Source organism: Drosophila hydei, unplaced genomic scaffold (genome assembly GCF_003285905.1).
Source record: "Drosophila hydei strain 15085-1641.00,03,60 unplaced genomic scaffold, DhydRS2 tig00000418-arrow-arrow-pilon, whole genome shotgun sequence".
NCBI classification, from domain to species: domain Eukaryota; kingdom Metazoa; phylum Arthropoda; class Insecta; order Diptera; family Drosophilidae; genus Drosophila; species Drosophila hydei.
In genome coordinates, this window is record NW_022045727.1 from 6802 (window position 1) to 22814 (window position 16013).

The 16013-nt window shown below is 40.4% G+C and overlaps 1 protein-coding gene across 1 annotated transcript in view; it reads right to left on the reverse strand.

Annotated features, from left to right (window-relative positions):
* Nucleotides 1-276: 276 nt before the first annotated feature.
* LOC115483103 (serine-aspartate repeat-containing protein I-like) overlaps nt 277-16013 on the reverse strand; it is a gene marked incomplete at its 3' end in the record, with an annotated part of 41748 nt that continues 26011 nt past the window's right edge. The window contains exons 3-8 of the mRNA XM_030224253.1: nt 5054-5390; nt 4780-4954; nt 3643-3806; nt 2452-3324; nt 954-1133; nt 277-648 (exon numbers count right to left, since the gene is read on the reverse strand). Of these exons, the coding sequence (XP_030080113.1) occupies nt 277-648; nt 954-1133; nt 2452-3324; nt 3643-3806; nt 4780-4954; nt 5054-5390 (2101 nt within the window). The remainder of the gene's footprint in view (nt 649-953; nt 1134-2451; nt 3325-3642; nt 3807-4779; nt 4955-5053; nt 5391-16013) is intronic.

Sequence of the window (16013 nt, forward strand, 5' to 3'; positions counted from 1 at the left end):
GCGATCGTCTCTGACATCACACAACAGCATATGCACGTATATATATACCGTACATATATATACTATATAGTTAAGGGGAAAAAGAAATCATAAATCGTGGGCAAAATATTATAATCGAATGGCAAATGAAAAATGCAAAATCTATAATTGAATTACTTCAGAGCTAAGTCAAAGAGATGGAAAATTTTAATTGGGAAAAACTAAAAAGAATTTGATGAGTCAATTAAGAATGAAATGAATGAAATTAGGAAAATAAGTAAAATAGCAAAAACTCACCCTGTGGCTGGGTCTCGGGTTCGGGCAGACGATCTTGCTCGCGATCTTGCTCGCGATCTTGTTCACGCTCTTGTTCGCGATCTTGTGTGAGATCTTGCTCGCGATCTTGTTCGCGATCTTGTTCGCGATCTTGTTCGGGATCTTGCTCAGGATTTTGATCACGATCGTGATTTCGCTCTTGTTCTTGCTCATTTTCTTGATCTTGATCTTGATCTTGATCTTGATCTTGATCTTGATCGGTATTGGGCTGCTCTATATCTTTAGGGGGGCAGCCAGCCTCGTCAGTCTGATCAATACACTGCGTTCGGCCATCGCAACGCATATGCAGCGGCAAACAGCTATCGTCGCACTTGAATTCTTCGTCAGTGCAAACTAAGTGAGGCAACAAATCGCAAAGCAAAAACGAATGCAAAGAAAGAAAAGGACACAAAATAAACAAACATATCGATTTGAAAATAGCTGATGAAACAAAGTTTTACAAAACATGATAATGAGCCAATGATGATGATGATCTCAGATCAGATCAGTTCAGAGCTGATCAGATCTTGAGCGATTCCAAACTGTTTGCTCGAGCAAATGAAACTTGATCTACGCAGATCGTCAGCTCGATACTCAAATGAAATGATATGCGAGATGCATAGATGTTGATTGTTGTTTCAATAATTGTTGATCATTACCCTTGGGGCAATCCTCCTCATCTTCGCCATTCGGACAGTCTTTTTTCAAATCGCATTTCATTTCGTCACAGACGCGCGTATTCGAGCGGTAACAGAAGAAAGTCGCATCCCCGCGGCACTCTGGTTCGCCGGAGCCATCTTCCTCGTCAGTTGGTTCAGGCGTTTCAGGGGCGTTAGGATCTATGTTGTGTGTGGGTGTGTAGTTGTGCAGGCGTGTGCGTGTGTGTGTATACATAGAGGGCACGTCAAAAGAAAAGTTAGCAGTCTTTTAAATAATAAAATGTTGTATAAAATATAAACCAACGGACATATGCGAGTAAGAGTTAATGAGAGGGGGAGGGAGAGAGACAAACGTACACAGTATGAATGGGAGAGACACCAAGAGAGGGACACACAGAGAGAGAGAGAGAGAGAGAGCGCGATAGTATAAGCGAATGATAGTGTATGGAAATAATTTCATTTGCTATGAGATTTCATTTAAAGCTCAAAGTCTTGGACAGGTCCTGCGGTAGGACAAGCCCGCACAACATGTCCTGCAAGGCAGCGTCGAGCTCGTGTCATGCTTTCCATGTTCGTTTACCTGCAGACCTCAATGAAAATGAAGCTGAGTCTAATGGTCAATGTCTTTCGTATCTATTTGGCCCATGATCCACAGTAGTTGAGCAACCTAAGTTAACACTGCAATCGGGCGTAGCAGACTGCTTGATACTCGCCCAGCAGCTTAAAGAAATATTTATGTCCGATTTTAAGGGGAAATACAGTTTTTCCTGATTTGTATAGATCAAGCCATATCAACTCTATGTATATACATCTATATACTATATAGAATTCCCGATTTGATGGATCTGCAACTCAGTTGCCACGCCCAATATGGGCTATATGCTATATACTTTTATAGCAGCATTGCCTAGATGCATAACTTTATTCTATATACCAAGTCTCTATCCAGACGAACGGACAGCACTTTGTGGGCGAGTATAGAACAGTTCAGACTCATCTTGCAACTAATCTTTATTACTTATGCTAAGACAATTTAGCTTTATAGAATGTCATCGAATGCCTGATGAATACTTATCAAGAGTTCTAGCTCCATTTGGAATTATCGCCAACGATTCAAATGAATAAGCATGAGTAGGAACCAGAGAGAGAGCGAGAGAGGGAGATAGTGAGTGAAAGAGTGGAACGAATGAATCACAGTGACAGTCACGACTTAATACTAATACAAAGTTACAGTGACTTTTTTACTTATTAGTTTCTACATGCTTTCAAATGAGATTAGGGCTTCTCCGTGTGTATGTGTGTGTGTGTGTGTGTGTGTGTATTTGTGTGTCTGTGTTAGTATTAGTTTGTTGATTAAATATTGTATTCGCAGAATACCCCTGCCCTAATACACAGCGTGCTCAATAACGGAGACAACAAAAATATATATAGAGAGTGAGAGTGAGAGGGGGAGAGAGAGAGAGACAAAGAGAGAGTGTGAGAGAGGGAGAAAACGAACCCTTGTTGGGGAGCACATATTGGCACACTCGATTCTCGCCCTCGCCGGTGCATCTGAGCTCGGGCTGAACATTTTGACGACAGACATCGGGGCTCTCATCGGAGCCATCGTCACAGTCAGCCTTGCCGTTGCAGGCATCGTAACAGGGTATATTCGGTATGCTGCCACTGCGGCACTGGAAGAACTCGTCTTTGGTGCAGTGATCATTCCGTTGATCGCCGGAATCGCTGCTGGCGGTCTGTGGGTTGCGGCGGGCACAGCGACTGGGATCCTCGTCGGAGCCATCATCGCAATCGGCGCGGCCATTGCAGACATTGTGGCAGGATGTGCTCAACTTGTCACCCGACTCACATTGGAAATCCTCCTCACAGTCGATGGCATTTGGGTTGTAGGCACCTGGATCACTGCGGCGATCGCACATCTCCTGGTTCTCATCGGAGCCATCTTCGCAGTCGTTGTAGCCGTTGCATATGTCTGCGCATAAGATCTGATACGGGCGACCGCTGATGCACTGGAAAGGTTGATCCAGTGACAAGCATGGATATTCATCCAGGTCGGCATCGGCATCCACGTCGCCATCTCCATCCAAATCGTCCTCTTGATCGGCATCGGCATCGGCATCCGCATCAACTGTATCTACATCATTGTCAGCATCATTATCCACATCCGGGTAGGCCGAAGCCTGTACGTCTTTTGAGCGTGCATAGGGATTGGGATAACGACGACTCAGGCACATCTCCTCATTCTCATCCGAGTTATCGTCGCAGTCGGCACGCTGATTGCATATGTTCGCACAGGGGATGCTCTCTACTTCGCCGGACTCGCAGGTAAACTCTTCATTATCAAATTCCTGAATATTGCTGCACTGGTTATCTGTGTGTGTGTGTTTAGGTGTGTGTGTGTGTGTGTGTGTGTAAGTGTGTGTGAGTGAGGGAGGGGTGAGTGCATTTCGGTTTGTTTGTTTTTAGCAACAGCTAGACATACTCTTTAAATAGATTTACTTATTTACAATGATGCGTACGCTACTTGTTAAGCTTTTTAGTCTCGATTAAAGCTTAAAAGCTCACAACTCTACTTGTTCAAAAGCTTTAACAGTGTGAGCGAGCGCTTGCGTTTGCCAACACCAAAGCATCCGTTCGAAAGGGAAACTGGGAAGCTTGAATCTTGCTGAAGAGCTTAAGGAAAACTTACCCAATGTTAAACGGAAATAGAAGTCATCGTCCAGGGAGGCGCTCTGGTTGCCAATGCGGTTATAGTTCTGCAGCTGCTGGCGCAGCTTACTCTCAAAGTCAACCACATCGGTGGGTATCTCCAGATTGACAATCACATAGCTCTTGTACTTATCGTTCGTAGGCCTAGGCAACAGATGGGATGAGATGGGAATTAGGTGATTTGGATTAATATAGATCAATCAATCAATCAGATTGACACTCGTCATGCCCTACTGCTGCTCATAGAACCCTGAGGAATAGAGCTTGCACTCACATCAGTCAATCAGATTGATGATCTCATAGCTCTTGTGCTTATCGTTCATAGGTCTAAGCAGCAGTTGGAGATATTAATTAAATGAGTGCTTTGCAATATAGATTAACTTATCAATCAATCAATCAGTCAATCAAATTGACAATCTCATAGCACTTCGCTGTCCCTAGATGATAAAGTTTAGCTCTAGCTCGATCTTTATTGTGGATCAATCAATCACTTCAACTGATCATGAGCTTAGCTCTAGTTTGGACTCATATCGATTATTCTTGTGAATCAATCAGTCAATCAATGTGACAATCACATATCTCCTCTTCTAACCATTTTCCTGATAAGTAATAGAGCTAAGCTCTAGTTATCGTAGATAGATAGTTGTATATACAAATACATGCTTAATGAATTAATAGCTTTGAATTTATATCTTCAATCCAATCAATCAAATATTGATCATGTTATAATCAAGCCCTCAACTGATAGATTTAAATAGGACTTTTGATTATCCAAAGTTTATTTTCAATCATTTGATTATCAATCAATTCGACTTACACTGAGATAGCTCTTTGATATATTTCTGAACGTAAATCAATCAGTCAATCACATTGATTGACATTTGCATGCATTCATTAAATAATTCGTTCAATCAAACCAAATATCGATAATTATCGATAGTAGAACATATTTGTAAAACAAGAAGTTGTTTAACTGAAGCTGAGCAATTGAGGCTTCTCTTGATGTGTTTCATGCCCAAGGGTCATTCACGTTCTCATATAGCCCGCCTAGACGAACAGAGCGGACCGCATGCCCTACTTGACTCTGTGGGATAAATGTAGCATATAATGGACTTACCCGACTTGCAACAGAGTGCTGCGCAAATCCACTTCGTCGTCGTCGTTCTCGTAGCTGCGCCGGAAGAGATGGCGCAGTCCCAGGCCGATCTCCTCGGTCAGATTGAGGAAATGCTCGCTCTGTTTATCACTGAAGTCGTTCGAGTACGGCTCGTTGACGGTGAATCGTGTGCGGTCTGCGTTTCATGATAACAAATTACAAAAATCACAAATCACAAATCAAAATAGCAATTGCAATAGCAACGCGAGTTCAACTGATCCACTTAGACACTCACATACAACGGTATCCACGCCATAGGTGCCTGAGCCGATTTCGCTCTCGTAATCATCGGAGGCCCGTTTGCGGGTCATCAATCGGTTCTGCCGCTTGGTCAGTCGCTTCTTCATGGCCGGCTTCTTGGCGCGCTTCTGCCTGTGGTGGACATCGTCGCTGCCAAAGAGCCGCGTCAGCTCGCGACGCACGCGCTTAACGCCCTGATGGAACCAATTGCCCTCCACGGCGTTGTCATCGATCAAAGGCGCATACGGTTGCAAATTGTCCGACCCCGTGAATGGCGTCTGATCCTCCACATCGAAGAACATATTTTCATTGTCATCGAAGCTCGAGATTTGCTGCAAGTTCAGAATCTCAAATTAATTGACATTTCGCTTCAAGTATATGAATATATATGTATATATTATTTAATTTCAACTGCAACCATTTTAAATAATATTTTTTTAATACATTTTTGTTTCAATTTTAAAACTTGGAATATTTAACATTCAAAATACTTTTCAGTTCTAATTTGAATTTCCCTTTTTATAGCTTAAATTTTCCTCTGGAATTTTAAGTTTCTGAACTTTATTTTAAAATTAATTTGAAGCTTTTTGTCATATTTTTTTTTTAATTTAATTATGTTTTAAATTGTATTTATACTTTACTTATTATTTAAACCAGACCACATCGCATCTTAATTTAGGGTACCTTCTAGCTGGGTACTCCCGATTAGTAGTATAGCTTCTAGACAAGCTTAAGCATTCAGCAGCTCAAAAATATATTTTAAATTCAATGAATTCTGAAATTTATTTCCCGCTTTTGCTTAAAAATAGAACACTATTTAGGAGAAACCTTAATCTCAATCATAATTTCTTAGACAAGAAAGTCAAAAGCTTTGACCCTCTAGTTTGGTTGTGTTCCCTGCTAAGTGCAAAGCTGCACAGTTCTGCAAGCACTGGGGAGCTTTTCAACACGCTGTTAAGCTTAACAGCAAAAGCTCACAGCTGAGACACGCCTCTGTTAAATGCCTTAACAGTGTGTTGAGTTTGCTGCTAAATGGTGAAAGGTGAAACTGAACTATGCTAAGGTAAATGTTCATCGATAAGGCTAAGACTCGTAAGACTCTGTACGATCTCTTTTATTTTTATTTTTTTTATGGAAAGTTTAGTAAAGTTTGATACAGAAAGATAAGGAAACAGAATAACTTGCGTGACTACATCTTACGATATTTTTCTGAGTAGTTTGCTTCTTCAAATTTATGTATATATTGTACACAATATATTTGACTTAAATTTGAGGAATATATATATATCTTGATAAATATAAAAACTATATATCTGAATATGTACAGATATGGCCTGCCGATCCAGCTAATGTAAACACCTTTGCCCTTTAATCAGACTTTAACTAACTCTCTATAGTTGATTGATCTAGTTCGTCAAGGGAAAAGTTAGTTTACAGCTTGAACTGCAGAACGGTTAAGTCAGTTAAATAATTCTTCAAGCATATATATAAATAGAATAGAAATAGATAGCTGATGTGCTTAGATAATGCCCAAGGTAATCGGCCAAGGCATGAATGAATTCCGTTTGGCTGGGCCTTATTATATCATATTATAAAAAGAAACAAAAGCAAAATGTGCAAAAGTCTTTGACAAGCTTTCTTTGGCTGGCTTCGTTTATTGTTTACTTTATTACTATTATTTTTTATGGCTGATTATAAACGCACAGTGCCCGTTGGCCGCATTTTTTTTGTATTCTTGAGGAACTGAATTCAATGACTTGAACTTCTATAAAAAACATTTACGCAATTTATGCCCCAATCGATGAAGCACTTGTTCTTCGCATATTTCAATTCCTCAATTAGCTCGAGCGGGCATAGCCAACTGAGCTATGCTCTGTTGGTAATCGAATTCAGTTCTGTTCTATGATATTTCTGAGGCAATTGCTTTTTCGATTGCATGTTTGACTCTCAAACTGTGCACAACAGACCTTGCCAAACTGCTGCTTCTAGTCAAATCTTGAATTCGTTTGCAATTTTCTGTTTGGCTTCGCCTGCCAGACTTTTGGCTGTGCAATCGATTTCCCAGTGACCCACATAAATATATCTGAAATGTTTATTTCAATAGTTTCTTCTGCTGATCGATTTATGACTGCAACAAGTTGCAGCAGCCAGGCAGCCAGTCAGCCAGACAGCTGGACAGCTAGACAGACAGCTGCAAAGGGGGAGCTGTTTGGCTATTTTCAGTCTGGCAATTGATTTCAAGAGTCAATTTCGATTGTTGTTGCCTGTTGCGATGCACTCTGGAGCAGTCTAAACATCAAAGAAACATAGATATGATATAGTTATAAAATAAAACCCGCCTATCGCTTTGTCTGTCAGCTCTTATCTAGCTGCTGGAACTGCCACTGCCAAGTCTCAGTTTTGTATGCTAGACTCATCGTTTTTCATTCAAATATGTCTAGAGCTCCAAACAGCTCAAGCATTGCTCTGATCAGATTTGTTAAATGTAAATTTGAGACTGACTTAACAAGCGAAGCAGACAGGCACCAGACTCGACTCTGCGATCAATCGCAAATTGTTAATTTAGAGAAACTTCGGGGCTAAACGTTCTCTCTCTATCTCTATCCCTGTCTCCTTTTGTCCAGCTCTGTCTCTCTCTCTCTCTCTCTCTCTCTCTCTCTCCATCTGCATCTCTTTTCCTCTTTCTTTCTCTCTGCATCTGTCTCTCCCTCTCCTCTTCTACATCTCTTTTCCTGTTTCTTTCTTCATCGCTTTCTCTCTCTCTCACTTCTTCTCCCTCTCTACTTCTTTCGATCTATATTTCTCTGTTTTTCCTTCACCTTTTTTCTCCTTCTGATTCCTCTTTTTTCACCCCTGATCTCCGTCTCTCTTTGTCTCTCCCTTGCTCTGTCTCTCGCTGCCTATCTCTCTATTTCTCTTTATATTATTATCTCTGTCTTTCTTTCTCTTCTTCTCTTTCTTTATATTGTCATTTCTCTCTCTATCTTTTCTTCTTTTTCTTTTGTTCTCTTAGCCTGTCTTTATCTTTATCTTCCTCTGTCTCTCTCTCTCTCTTTCCACCTCTTTTTCTGGTTCTCTCAGCCTTTCTCTTCTCTCCCGATTTATTTCCCTTTCTCATTCTCCCTCTCTCTCTATTTCTCTCTTTCTCTCTCTCTGGCCCCTATCTGGCGTTCGGTGATTCCAAAGCTCTCCCAGCTCGCTAACTACAAAATTCCTTTCGGTTTTGAGATAGCTGCACATAAAACACATATATATCTATCTATCTTCACCTATATCTTTTATCTGAGTACTTTACGCCTTTGTTGCCTGAGACATTTATGAAATGTGGGCCAAATGTGCATAGAGCTTCAAGCCCCCACCTACTCAATAGACAACGACTCTACAGCTACCTCTTCACACAGACGCAGACGCAGAGCCCATTGATAAACGTCGATAAGGTGGCGAATGATAATGCTAGAAAGTGGCCAAAGGCAAGGTGTGCTACAGTTGCATTTGTCATATCACATATATATACAATGTATAGATATGTGTGTGAGTTCAGGCATAGTTCTATGGGCGGAAATGCAGCACTTGAAATTCTGCTGAAATTTCATCAATCAAAAATCGAAAAATCGAAAAATCCAACAACAACAACAAACAAACAAACAAACAACTAGAACAACAAAGTTGAACAAACTTTTGTATGCGGTAATTTTCTCAGGGCTTTCGCTTTTGTTGTTCACTTGTTGTTGTTTGTTTATTGTTATTTGGTTGTTGTTGCTGTTGTTGCTGTTGTCATTTTGTTTGGCTGCCTTTTAGCGTTGTCTGCGCTGCGTCTGCGACATTGTCTGGCCGCCATCAAGCCCGAAGGCCCGCCAACCTCTCCCGCTGCTCATAATTGGAGTTGCTACGTGTAGTGCTTACTGCGATGGTGTGCCTGTGTGTGTGTGTGTGTGTGCGCTGCCATATCGATAACATTTTGATTGCGAGGGGCGGGGCAGCGCGGCCAGCAGCCGGCTTATTAAACTGCATAGTCACGTGTCGCGTCTCTCAACTTTATGTGTTTACTTGTTTTGTCAAGTTTTCGAGCTGTTATTGTTGTTGTTCGTCTTGCTGTGCGTAAAAGTTAGCCGAATGGGCCTATCCGGCAGTTGTAAGCCAACGCAAACTCTTCAACTCGTAATTTGAATGCTCGAATTTCAAGTTGCTTTATACAATTTCTAAGATTTTAGCGAATTTAAGTTCGATAACAGTGCAAGTTATCGATCAATTTGAGTATAATAGATTAAATGAAGGTGGCCCAATCAACCATAAAACATTTGCTTTAGCTATCAACTCTTTGTTGGCTTTCTAACGCAGTTTCAATAACTAATCGATAAATAAATGGAAACATGAAGTGTGTTATCGATAGACGAAGCAGGCATTCTTTGGCAATGAAATTTTGTCCAATAATTAGTTCAATATCTGAAGCTTCATCTTACTCTAATCGGTAAATGATCAACTAATGATGTTATCGATCAATTTGACTGTTATCGATAGTATAGAATTGTCATTTTTAAATACATTTCGTTCAGCTATCAGCGCTATCTTTATTTTATTATAAAGTTTCAAAAACTAATCGATAAGTTGAAAGCATATTGAACTATGTTATCGATAACCATATGAGTAATCGTTTTCTTGTGACTAAATATGGTCCAATAAAGAGCACGATTGCGGAAGACACAACAGCATTAGCCTACTCTAATCGATAAGCAAATTGTGCTATCGATCAATTTAGGTCTTTATCGAACATTAACGCTTAATGAAAAGGAGCAAGTGGGAAGAATATTGAGTGAAGATAAATAAAAATATCAAGCTGTTCCATGCAATGATCATCCACAGTTACTTAATCGATAAATGCAATATGTTTATCGATAAGCGTGCAAATACAAATAATACAAACGCGTATGCTTATGCTTGACCCATAAAGTAACTGATTGCGGCCTATTTAAATGTTAATCGCCTCTGGTCGGAGCTAAGCGTCCGTCCTCCATGGTCAGTTTGTTTGCATTAAAGCTAATAAATAAACCAAATAGTTGGCTATGATTTATGCGCAAAGTGTGTGTGCATTCTGTTGGCCACCAATTGGCACAGAATGCACCGCGTTTATTTTGCTACGAGTGTGGGGATGTGCTCAGCCACATGTGCCGTAGACGTGTGCGTGTGTGTGTGTGTGTGTGCTTAAGAGCAGTGCCTGTCAAACTGTGTCAGCGCAATGCAGCCGCCCACGCAGCGTTTTAAGTGAAACTACGCATACGCCGCGTTAGGCAAACAAGCAACTAGAAATATTTGCAAACTTTTAAGCGAGCGACACGCAGATGTCGAGTTGAGCAATGTCCTTGAACCAATTCCAAAGAATTATAAAGCATTCAAACTGGCGACACGACAAGGCGTCTGACTTGTTGCAATGCAGGTGCTTTTCTTCCAACAGCCAGAGAGAGAGGGAGAGAGAGAGAGTGAGAGAGTGACAGACACAATACAGTCAGAGCAAACGCCTTCTGCTCGCGCGTCCGTTGAACCCGAAGAAACAAAAAGGCGCAAATGCAATGAGACTTGGCTGGCAAATTAGGCCGGACCCACAGACAACGTAGACAATGATTTTCGCTCATTTCCTGCGAAAACAAAAACTAAAAAAAAAAGAATGAAACTACCTAAAAATCGAATTTACCATGCGCTCTGCACGACTAGGCAATACCCTGCAGCGCACTTTAACTAAAAACGGCACAGACGAAACTAGACTAGATCTGACTTGGCTTTAATAAACTGTTAGAATACATAGTAGATCTAGATATAGCCAAGTTTTGGAATATCCAATAGATCAAGGCTTAGAATATGGAATAGGTCGACATATTCTCAACATTCTGGTAGAAGAAGAATAATCGATCGAATGATGATCAACTGAAGTCTGTTTCATCTTTAACAGGGTGCTCCAAAGAACTATCTGGCCCTGTTCCGGCATAGGGTGTCTGAGTTGCATGCTACAGGCTGTGTCAAAGAACAAGACCAATAGATAATACATAGTGAGAGGCAATGATTAGTTTAACTATTTCGAATAAACTATCCAAATTCAACTATGACTAGGTAATATCAGCACAGGGTGTTCACACACAGTACAAATTGAGTTACATAAAATTCAAATATCAGACACAATAATTGCTTAAGGTAACAAAAAGGCCACAGGTTGCTGAAAAGGCAAGTCCCGGGCCTAACCTAACCTAACCTAACTTGACCTTACCTAACCTTAAATTGATTTATAGCTTCATATATAATAGAATATCGCCAGGAGAATGCATATACTCTATGTGCACAAGAATTTCGTTGCATTTGTCAAGGCAATCAAGCTGATATCTTAAGTGTTTATATAGCTTTTATGTTCATTGTGCTAATAGGGTTATCGCACACAGGCACAACCCTAACCTAACTGTACACGGCGAGTGCAAATAAGATAGTCCGTCCCGCATATTTATATATGATCAAATAATATCTCGCACATGATATGCGTTGCCTGCAAATATTGACGGTCATAAAAGCTTTTATTTAAAATGCAATTAATTATTAAGCTTTTATTTGAATTGCAATTAATTATTAAGCTCATCAGATTGTTCTTTCTTAGGCTGGAATCTTCCTAGTCGCTCGACGCTAGCACGGCAGCTATGCTTCAGCATAGGGTATAACAAATGCCTGCCACGCCTACGTAGAACACAACCCCACCCCCGCGCCTGCTCTGTCAAATCATAAATTTTGCGGCACATGTGTGTGCTGGCAATTTATTTTCATCAATTCGCATGTAGTGAAAATGTGAAAATCGCTTTTCGCCAGACAATCGATTGCAAGCTGACTGACTGACTGACTAACTGACTGACTGGCTGGCAATGGAGCATTAACACACACACACACACACACACACACACACATGAGCACAGGCAGCAATTACAAGTTGGAAGGGAGAAACATGTGAAAATTTGATTAAAAACTAACCTCAAGCTAATTGCCAAATGGCGAATGTTGATTTTTGTAGCTCCTGCGGCATATTGCGCATACGACGCATTAGCGCAGCCAAGAGACGTGGGCGTATGATAAAAGGGATTTTGCTGCCTGCATGGCTCGGCTCAAGTATTTGGGTCTTTGGAGCAAGTGCAAAGCAATTGACGCTGCGATAAAAAAAGATTTAAGTGCAGCGCGTCAATCTTCATCAGCTGCCGCGCATAGCTTCAAAATCAGATCTAAAAATGTGTGAAACAAAAGGGGCTCAAGCGGCTGGCAGGCAAGGCTGCCATGGGAGGTGGGAGGTGGGAGGTGGGGCTAGCTTTGCCTTGAAGCTGAACCTGAGACAGACAGCAAATTGCATTGAAGCTGCAAATGCAATGGATTTGTTTGTTTTTGTTTTATTTTTTAGTGTACTTTAAGCTGTTGCCAGGTCAACGCAGCAGGAAATATTTACAGCGGCTCAATTTGCCACACACACACATATATATATATATATATATGTATATGGGCATATGCTACAGCTGCTATCTATGCTACACAGAGAAGTCTCACATTTATTGCAATTTAGTTTGGCTTTAATTAAACTGTAGATCTCTGCTAATTGCTGTGATTTAATTTGTTTTTCTCTGCTCATTTTTGATGCTCGTTCCCGTTTAGCTGTAACGGAACCCGTTCGGATGCTGGATGACAGCTTTATCGGATCGCGCATAAATTACTCACACCATAAAAGTCGCAATCAATTGCCATTGCTGAGCTGATTCGCACCGATAGCAGACGAAGGCAAATTTCAGCTAAGTCGATTACCGAATGTTATCGATATAATGAAGCCGCCTCCAATTCCCATTGACATAATCACGTTGTCCATCTATACTCTATTTAATATGGAGTTGACTAAGTATGGTAGGCAGTAACCATACTTAGAAAACTCTATTTATCGATTTTTACAGATATCTATCACTCAGAGTCTATCGCTAGGCATTGTCCAGCTCGAGCACCCTTGCCTAATCGCTAATTTCTATTTATAGATTATAGATTTTGAACTCATGTCATTTGGATAAGCCACAGACTTGTCGCAGCTAAATTCCCTTAGATAGTTGTCCGACTAATCAGTTTTCTCTCTGATTAACTTTTCCTATTGACTTCGACAACAATTCCGATTCACCTTTATTCAAATGTCGCTTGTGCATCTTTATGAGTTTTTGCAATAGTTCTCACGCCAAGGCTTTTGTTGTTTAAAAATTTGTGATCCATTTACTGCAGTTAGCCTGTAACCCAACGGCACCCGCTGAGCATTCACAATGGCAGGAAATTAAATTCCATGTAACAATAGGCAAAGGCAAACGGCGCAATGAAAGGCGATGAGCATTATGTAGATATACAAATATATATATATATATATATATATATATATATATATATGCAATCCATATTCCCATATATTTCTACATATATATGTGTGTCACACCTGCATGTGAATTAGCTGGAGAGATTGCGGATAGGTCTCAAGTGCTGGGCATGGGAAAGCGACACAGCCAAAGTTCAAATGGAAACAGTCGCCTGTTGTGGCTGCTGACGTTGTCATTGTTTTGAGCACTTGATAAATCTGTGCTCTTCTCTATTATAAAGATATATATATCTCATACATATATATATATATATATATATATATATATATATATGCGTGTGTGTGCCTGCTATACAAGCCTCTACATAGTGTGCAACTCATTTAAATGGTTCGCTCTTCTTTTCTTGTCTTTTTTTGGAGCACGTCGCTACAGTTTTTTGGCTTTGGTTAACATTTAGATTACATGAGCATGCCCGACTAGCAATTACCCTGCACACATCGTGCAGCTCTGCATACACATAGTCTACAATACAATCCAAACACCCTGTAAAAGGCAAACAAAATGATCGCATGTTTGGCAGTTCGATTTGTAGAGCCTAAATATAGAGGCTGTCTCAATTCATATGATAAACAAGATTACAGGCATCTCTGTTACGTTTACTTGAAATCGAATTTATATCGCATCAATATTTATCGGTCCATAAAGCTATATCCGTTGTGCCTTTTCGTATGATAAACAAGAGTATAAAGCTTCTCTGCTACGCTTACTGAAGATGGAATTTGTTCACATCGTTCACTCATCGATATTTATCGATCCATATTGATATTCTCCTTTTTCATATGATAAACAAGAGTTCACTTCTCGATATTTATCGATCCCTTTTCAAACGATAAACAAGAGCATCAAGTTTTATTCAAACTCCCATGCAAATGACAGCAGCTGGCTATACCCCTTTGGATGGGCAGCCACTCGCAGTGGGTAGCCGGTATAGAAAGACGGGAATGAAATGCCATCACGCCCGTCGACTGTTGATCCTGGCGCTTTGATGTTTTACAAAGTCGTCGGCAGCAGATTTTTAGAGCTTGCCACGAGGCGACGTTGACGACGTTGTTGGGTGGCCGCTGTGGCAAGTGCGGCAAGTGCGGCAAGTGTGGCCTGTGGCACAACACATCAGTTGGGCATGCCGCTCACGTTTTGGCAATTTCTCATAAAACAAACGACCATTAACGCCTTTAAGTTGTCGGCAGACTTTTGACGTGGCCCCACGTCTTGGCGGCCACATAGGGATGGGGGCGGTGTGTATGTTTTTTTTGTGAACTGTGGCGCTGGTGTCACTTTGTTCGTGCCACATATTAAGTTGTCAGCTGCTGCTGCTGTGGCTGCTGCAAGTTGCCTATTGTCTAGCATGAAGGGAAGCGGAGCCTTTTGATCAACTAAGCCACGTTTAATGGGCAAAATTTGTGGCAGCTGCCGCCTGCTGACCAGTTGCGTTGCCCCCAACACACCCACACACACACCCACCCACCCAAAATGAGTTGCAGCCAATTGTGTGGCAACTATTGACTGATATGCATATATGAAGAGCCAACAGAAATGGAGACAGGGAGACAGGGAGACAGAGAGAGAGACAGATAGAGAGCGTGAGCCAGGTGAGTGGGGATGTTGGCAGCTTCCTCTGTAACAAAGCCAATTTGCGTGCGTAATTTGTGGCACTTAGACGCTACGTGCCACACTGTGCTGCCACTGCTATTGTTGCTGCCAGGTGGCAACGTTATGCCTTGTCATTTGTCTGCATTAAGTAGTTTGTGCTGGGGTGCCAGGGTAGTCGAGGCGGCAGTCGCTCGCCAATTTGTAATTGAGCATTAGCTATTTGAGCTGGTCAGCTCTTAAACGTTACCACGCCCTACGCCCTACTCCCACCGCCCTGTCAGGCACTTGTGCGTAATTAATGTGGCCAATTAGCTGACAATTTGCAACAAATTATTCGATAACAACTAAAAGTGCCCCGCGCCCAGCACTCACATTTTCCCTCACAATCTTTACATACACTCAAAAAAATGAAGACCAACTACTTTGGCATCAAACTTATGTGGAAGCTGCAATCGAAATTTGCTTTTAAATAATTCGATTTCGTTTTAGGCTTTTATAATAGTTATTTCAAATTTAAAAAACTTTTAATGTCTTCATTTTAAAGCGTAAAAATCAGAAAGCTTTAACAATTTTTAATTTTATTTTTTATTAATTTCTGAGAATCAAAGTTTGTTTGAAATTCAAATTAAAAATTGTTTGGATTATAAAAAAAAAATTCAATTTGGTATAAAAATAAAAACAAAAGAATTTTTAAAATTATATGTAAATAATAAAAATATATAAATAATATAAAAATAACAAACAATAAAATTTCATATTTAAAAAGATATTAAATACAAATATTTCAGATAAAAAATTTAAATTCAAATTAAGAAATAAATCTGAAATTTAATGTTATAACTACAAAAATTGTTGATTTTAAAAGTTTTCAAGACTTTAAAATAATAGCAAAATTGATAATGAAATTTTATGTGACTCGAAAAGCTTTTATGAAAAAATAGAGCAGGCATAAAA